Source organism: Conger conger, chromosome 14 (assembly GCF_963514075.1).
Source record: "Conger conger chromosome 14, fConCon1.1, whole genome shotgun sequence".
NCBI lineage: Eukaryota > Metazoa > Chordata > Actinopteri > Anguilliformes > Congridae > Conger > Conger conger.
In genome coordinates, this window is record NC_083773.1 from 110,847 (window position 1) to 117,500 (window position 6,654).

Consider the following 6,654-nt stretch of genomic DNA (forward strand, 5'->3'; position numbering starts at 1 on the left):
TTATCCTGTATTTATCCTAATTTCCATTTCATCATCATGGCTACCTATAAAGGACTGTAATCCATCCTTAGACAGACGAGCATTAATAAACCTTCACAGAGAGCACAGAGCCTAATGCACTCGGCCCTGGGGCAGCAGCACTCGGCCCTGGGGCAGCACTGACCTGGCAGCGAGCGGATGAAACGGTGCACCTCCTCCACACTCCACTGGGGGGGGTCACTGGGCAGGAAGTGATGTGTGAGGACAGGAAGCTCCCTGGTGGGGGTCCCTTCCTGTTCGGGGGGGCCCCGCGCCTGGGAACTGGCTGCAGACAGGGGGGAGGGGGGGCCTTCGAAGCTGGAGATGTCCGAGCAGGGGCTGGACTCGCCCTGGCTGGGGTGGGACACCGGCCCCCCCATCGCCTGCGGAGGAGCGGCACGCTTCTGCAACAAACCAGAGACCAGTCAGACCTACACCCTGTACCCTACACCCTGTACATCCTACACCCTGTACCCTACACCCTGTACATCCTACACCCTGTACCCTACACCCTGTACATCCTACACCCTACATCCTACACCCTGTACATCCTACACCCTACATCCTACACCCTGTACCCTACACCCTGTACCCTACACCCTGTACCCTGTACCCTACACCCTGTACCCTACACCCTGTACCCTACACCCTGTACATCCTACACCCTGTACCCTACACCCTGTACCCTACACCCTACACCCTGTACATCCTACACCCTGTACCCTACACCCTGTACCCTGTACATCCTACACCCTACATCCTACACCCTGTACATCCTACACCCTGTACCCTACACCCTGTACCCTACACCCTACACCCTGTACCCTACACCCTGTACCCTACACCCTGTACCCTACACCCGACACCCTGTACCCTACATCCTAGACCCTGTACCCTACACCCTGTACCCTACATCCTACACCCTGTACATCCTACACCCTACATCCTACACCCTGTACCCTACATCCTACACCCTACACCCTGTACCCTACATCCTACACCCTGTACCCTACATCCTACACCCTGTACCCTACACCCTGTTCCCTACACCCTGTACATCCTACACCCTGTACCCTACACCCTGTACCCTACACCCTGTACACTACACCCTACATCCTACACCCTGTACCCTACACCCTGTACCCTACACCCTGTACCCTACATCCTACACCCTGTACCCTACACCCTACATCCTGTACCCTACACCCTGTACCCTACACCCTGTACATCCTACACCCTGTACGCTACATCCTACACCCTGTACGCTACATCCTACACCCTGTACCCTACATCCTACACCCTGTACCCTACATCCTACACCCTGTACCCTACATCCTACACCCTGTACACTACATCCTACAGCCTGTACCCTAAACCCGACACCCTGTACCCTACATCCATCCTACACCCTTTACCCTACACCCTACATCCTACACCCTGTACCCTACACCCTGTACCCTACATCCTACACCCTGTACCCTACATCCTACACCCTGTACCCTACATCCTATACCCTGTACCCTACATCCATCCTACACCCTGTACCCTACATCCTACACCCTACATCCTACACCTGTACCCTACACCCTGTACCCTACACCCTGTACCCTACATCCTACACCCTACATCCTACACCTGTACCCTACACCCTGTACCCTACACCCTGTACCCTACATTCTACACCCTGTACCCTACACCCTGTACCCTACACCCTGTACCCTACACCCTGTACCCTACATCCTGTACCCTACACCCTGTACCCTACACCCTACATCCTACACCCTGTACCCTACATCCTGTACCCTACACCCTGTACCCTGTACCCTACACCCTGTACCCTACATCCTACACCCTGTACCCTACATCCTACACCCTGTACCCTACATCCTACACCCTACATCCTATACCCTGTACCCTACACCCTACATCCTGTACCCTACACCCTGTACCCTACATTCTACACCCTGTACCCTACACCCTACATCCTGTACCCTACACCCTGTACACACCTACACACTATACCCTACACCCTATACACACCTAGACCCTATACCCTATACCCTACACCCTGTACACAACTATACCCTACACCCTGTATACACCTACACCCTACATCCTATACACACCTACACCCTGTACACACCTACACCCTACACCCTGTACACACCTACACCCTATACCCTACACCCTGTACACACCTGCACCCTATACCCTACACCCTGTACACACCTATACCCTACACCCTGTACACACCTACACCCTATACCCTACACCCTGTACACACCTACACCCTACACCCTGTACACACCTACACCCTATACCCTACACCCTGTACACACCTAGAGCCTACACCCTGAGCACACCTACACCCTATACCCTGCACCCTGTACCTGTAGTTCAGTTTTACAGATAAGTTTTAGCATTATCTGTGGAAGTATAATATATATATGCTCAGAATAATATAATAGAAAGATGTAAAAATGCTCAATGTGAGATTAACAGCACAGGAATAGCTGCTCTGTAGAAGAATGTTTTTACCTAGCGTGAAACGCACTTCTGCGTTTGGCGGACTGTCCCATACCTGTTTCTTGGCCTCGGTGTTTTGGCGGGTGCTGTTACGTGCTCTCCGGCGCCAGCGGCTGGTGGTTTTGGTTCGGTCCGGGTGGAACAGGCCAATCCGCTTCGAGCACCCCACATTGTACCTGCACAGCAGCAGAGCGGTCAGCCAATGGAAATAAAGTAATAGGGATTGCGCATTTTCAGCCTCAATCCTCATCCATTTCCCTTCAGCATTTTGACTTAAAGTACAGCAAAGATGCTATGACACATCATATGAAAATAATCAGAATCCATAACCAAACTGAATTTAAGTAAGAACTGAACAGTTTGGAGCAGACAAATTACCCAGCCACTAACCTTTTTGCGCATACTGTGGAGCAGAACCTCTTTGTGCCTTTGAAGTTGTAGGCAAAGTCCACCCAACCACAGAACTCACACTGGAGTTTGGGCTCCTCCACTTCCTGGGGGCGGAGCTCTGAAAGGAAGTGATGTCATCTGATCAGTTTCCATAGGTCAGCAACAGCCTGATGATGTGTTTGTGCACAGAGGCATTGTGGGTCTCGCTGAAGGCAGGATGTGGGAGGGGAAGGTGCATGACTGGGAGCTGGAAAGGTCGGTGGTTCAAGCCCCGGTGTAGCCACAATAAGATCCTCACAGCCGTTGGGTCCTTGAGCAAGGCCCTTAACCCTGCATTGCTCCAGGGGAGGATGGTCTCCTGCTTAGTCTAATCAACTGTACTTCTGCTAAATGCCATTAATGTAATGTAACGTAATGTAATGTGATTGGATGGTGCAGACCGACCCCTTCATCAGAGAGCCGCTGCAGGCTGACCCATTCTGGGCTGTATGCTCACCCAGCGGGGTGAGGTCTTCCATGTCAGAGTCTGGGGTGTGGGGTGGGTTGTTCTGTGGGGTTTTCTGCAGGTCTGACTGCTGCTGCGTTGCTTTCTTTAGGCCGTCCGCCAGCACTGGAACACGCTCAACCTGGGAAACCACATCACACAACACATTCAGCCAATCAGCAAGGCTCTGACACATTCAGCCAATCAGCAGGGCTCTTGCCCATTGGCTAATCAGCAGGGCTCTTGCCCATCAGCCACACAGCATACAACCAGCTGGACATGTACCGAGGTCAGTATGGCGTGCCGAGGTCGCTTGGTGTAGTACTCTGCTGAAGGGTATTAATGCAGAGCCCCAGCTGTAGCTGAATGTGGCAGTTACAGATATGATGCATCGTGAATACGGTCTTCAGCCTGCTTTCTACCTTTTGCACCTGTTCAAGTTGCGCTGTACACAGTGGGTTCAGACTGCACTGTATGCAGTGAGCGCAGTGGGTCACACCCTGCATTGCACACAGCAGCTCCCTACAGAAGAGCAGCCTCCCTTCCTGGCTGAAAAATTCTGTCTAACAGGGCTCTGGGGGCCGGTCGGCTCCGGGTTGTTTACTCCCTACTTCCTCCCTGCGGGGTCCTGCTGCCTGAGGAGTGTGTTTTATAATCTGTGTGAGTGTGTGTGTGTGTGTGTGAGAGAGATTGGGTGTGAGTGTGTGCGTGTCTGTGTGTCTGTCTGTCTGTCTGTCTGTGAGAGAGAGTGGGTGTGTGTGTGTGTGTGTGTGTGTGTGTGTGTGTGTGTGAGAGAGAGATTGGGTGTGAGTGTGTGCGTGTCTGCGTGTGTGTGTGTGTGTGTGTGTGTGTGTGTGTGTATTTAGGGTGAGGTGGGGGGACTCACTGGGAAAGGCTCGGCTCCCTCCTGGATCACGAAGCCCTCAATGACGTGTGTGAGGACCTGCGGCTTCACGATGGCCTGGGGCGGTCTGCTCTCGCCGTTCTGCGGGGCGCTGCCGGCCACGGTCGGGGCGTTGTTCTCGTTCCCCGAGGTCATGGCTGGAGCGGAGCCTGCCGCAGGACCCGAACCGTTCCTCTCCGCAACGCCCGAACCTGCCAACCACACAGGACAACGCTGCAAAATGACATGTCGAAACCACAGACAAATGCAATGCCCACATGATATGGCAACGGAGTAATTTCAGCGAGTTAATGACAGAAGTACAATGAATGTAACCGAACACAAATTGCGTTCAACTGCGGGATACACATGGCAGTTTTAGTCTCGCAATGTCCTCACTGGAGCCAAAGCACCACGTTATCCATTATTACTGCACCTTCGGTTAAGAGGTAGAAACCGTGTTCTGGGTTGCTACATGTGCGAACCAGAGAAAGGGAAGAACACGTGGCCCTGACATTTGTTTACTTTATTGGATTAAGGTATAAACCCGTAGCGGTGTGATCCGTAAACAAAGCCGCACACGTGATGCCAACATATTACTAAAACTAGTTTCATAACAGGTCCTGTCTCGGCTCGTCAACAGCTAAATAACTGATTCAAGTTAGCTAGCGAGCATACAGCATTGTATTAACCAGGCAGTTAAGTTAGCTACCTATAAACATGTTGCTAGCTAGTCAACTTTGCTTTAACTACGGATCAAAGTATTTTGTTCCGATAAATAATTTATCGTTTCAATAAACGATTGTATGCAAACCGATCCTATTTAAAACGGAGCAATAACAACAGATATATACAGCGTTTTGTCTGGAATAGCGAGGATCCATGAAAACCCGACCGTTGAAGTGAGAACAGCAAGCGTACTGGTGGCTGCAGTCTGCAGGCAGAGGCTAGCATAGCAAATGCCTTTGTTCCTTTCTGTCAGTAGCTTAAAAACAATCCAATACTTATTCCGTATAAAGCTATCAAATTATCTGGTATGGCGCTGGTCTTCAAGTAACTTTGCCAAACGGTATAGCTGATGCTTCGAACCTACCATACCAATAGCAATGGGAGATGAAGGGCTCACCGAAACTTAGCCGTTTTGTGCAGCCTCGCCTCGCCTCGCCGCGTCGGGCAAACTGACTCCCATACAGCAGCCGCAGGGAACCACGGGCTCTGGGCGTCTTTGTACAAGATCTCTGAACAAGAAACAACGCGTCGTGGCTATTGGCTATTTGCGCTTGTGATCTAGCCAATGGTGGCTTATTGTTTGCGGTCAGTCGCTCTTATGATTGGCCAGCAGAACTGGCACATTCCCACTTCAACGCAAACGCAGTCGGCGGGGAAGGCGAACGCGCGTCTCGGTACATTTCTCTGCTGCCCACGTTTCATTTTGTTATGCTGTGGGATTCCCCCAACGTGTCTCCTTGTTTGGGTATTTCCTCTCGGATATAATTATTATGGACATCAAAGCACGTGTATTCAAATGGCTCAGAATACTATACGCTTAGGCTATTCATTTAGTAACTCCAATTTAGCTGATTATTTATCCAAAGTGTCATACAGTTGACTACAGTACATTACATTAATGGCATTTTGGCAGACGCTCTTGTCCAGAGCGACATACAGTTGAGTTTTAGACTAAGCAGGAGACAATCCTCCCCTGGAGCAATGCAGGGTTAAGGGCCTTGCTCAAGGGCCCAACGGCTGTGCGGATATTATTGTGGCTACACCGGGATTAGAACAATCGACCTTGCGTGTCCCAGTCATTTACCTTAACCACTACACTACAGGCCGCCCCTGACTAGACTAAGGAGGGTACAATCCTCCTTGAGCAAAAGGGGTAAAGGGCCTTATTTTGCCCCTTTGTCACATCTGTCCAATGAATACAGGGTTTTGCCATCGGTACCCAACAGCTAAGCCTGACATTAACCGTATTGTCTGCGTGAGGAGCTGCTGCTCAGGAAGAGCGGGGAATCTGATGCAGTGTAAGGGAGGGGTGGAGTGTAATGTGGGGTAATGGAGAGTATGGTGGACTCCTCCATCGCCGGGTTCCTCTCACCATTTTTAAAATAGATTTTTTAACCACATTAAATATTTAGTGTTTTTCTTCCAACTGGGTTTTTTTTTCAATATTTTTTTTTACCTCTGCTGCTTGCCCACTGGAAAGCATCTCTGTAAAAAGTGCTACAAATAAAGTTGAAGTTAGTATTAGCATATGGGGGAGTATTATAGTATTGTGTTTTACGTTATTTTCAGTGTTAGAGCAGGACAGACACACACACACGCACACATACACACACACACTGAAACA

General features: G+C 50.6%; 1 protein-coding gene across 1 annotated transcript in view; it reads right to left on the reverse strand.

Annotated features, from left to right (window-relative positions):
• The window catches only part of phc2b (polyhomeotic homolog 2b (Drosophila)), a 33,799-nt gene that overhangs the window by 1,905 nt on the left and 25,240 nt on the right, over window positions 1–6,654 (reverse strand). Inside the window, exons 10-15 of the mRNA XM_061219909.1 lie at window positions 5,428–5,588; window positions 4,305–4,513; window positions 3,431–3,560; window positions 2,935–3,052; window positions 2,600–2,720; window positions 164–422 (exon numbers count right to left, since the gene is read on the reverse strand). Of these exons, the coding sequence (XP_061075893.1) occupies window positions 164–422; window positions 2,600–2,720; window positions 2,935–3,052; window positions 3,431–3,560; window positions 4,305–4,513; window positions 5,428–5,588 (998 nt within the window). The remainder of the gene's footprint in view (window positions 1–163; window positions 423–2,599; window positions 2,721–2,934; window positions 3,053–3,430; window positions 3,561–4,304; window positions 4,514–5,427; window positions 5,589–6,654) is intronic.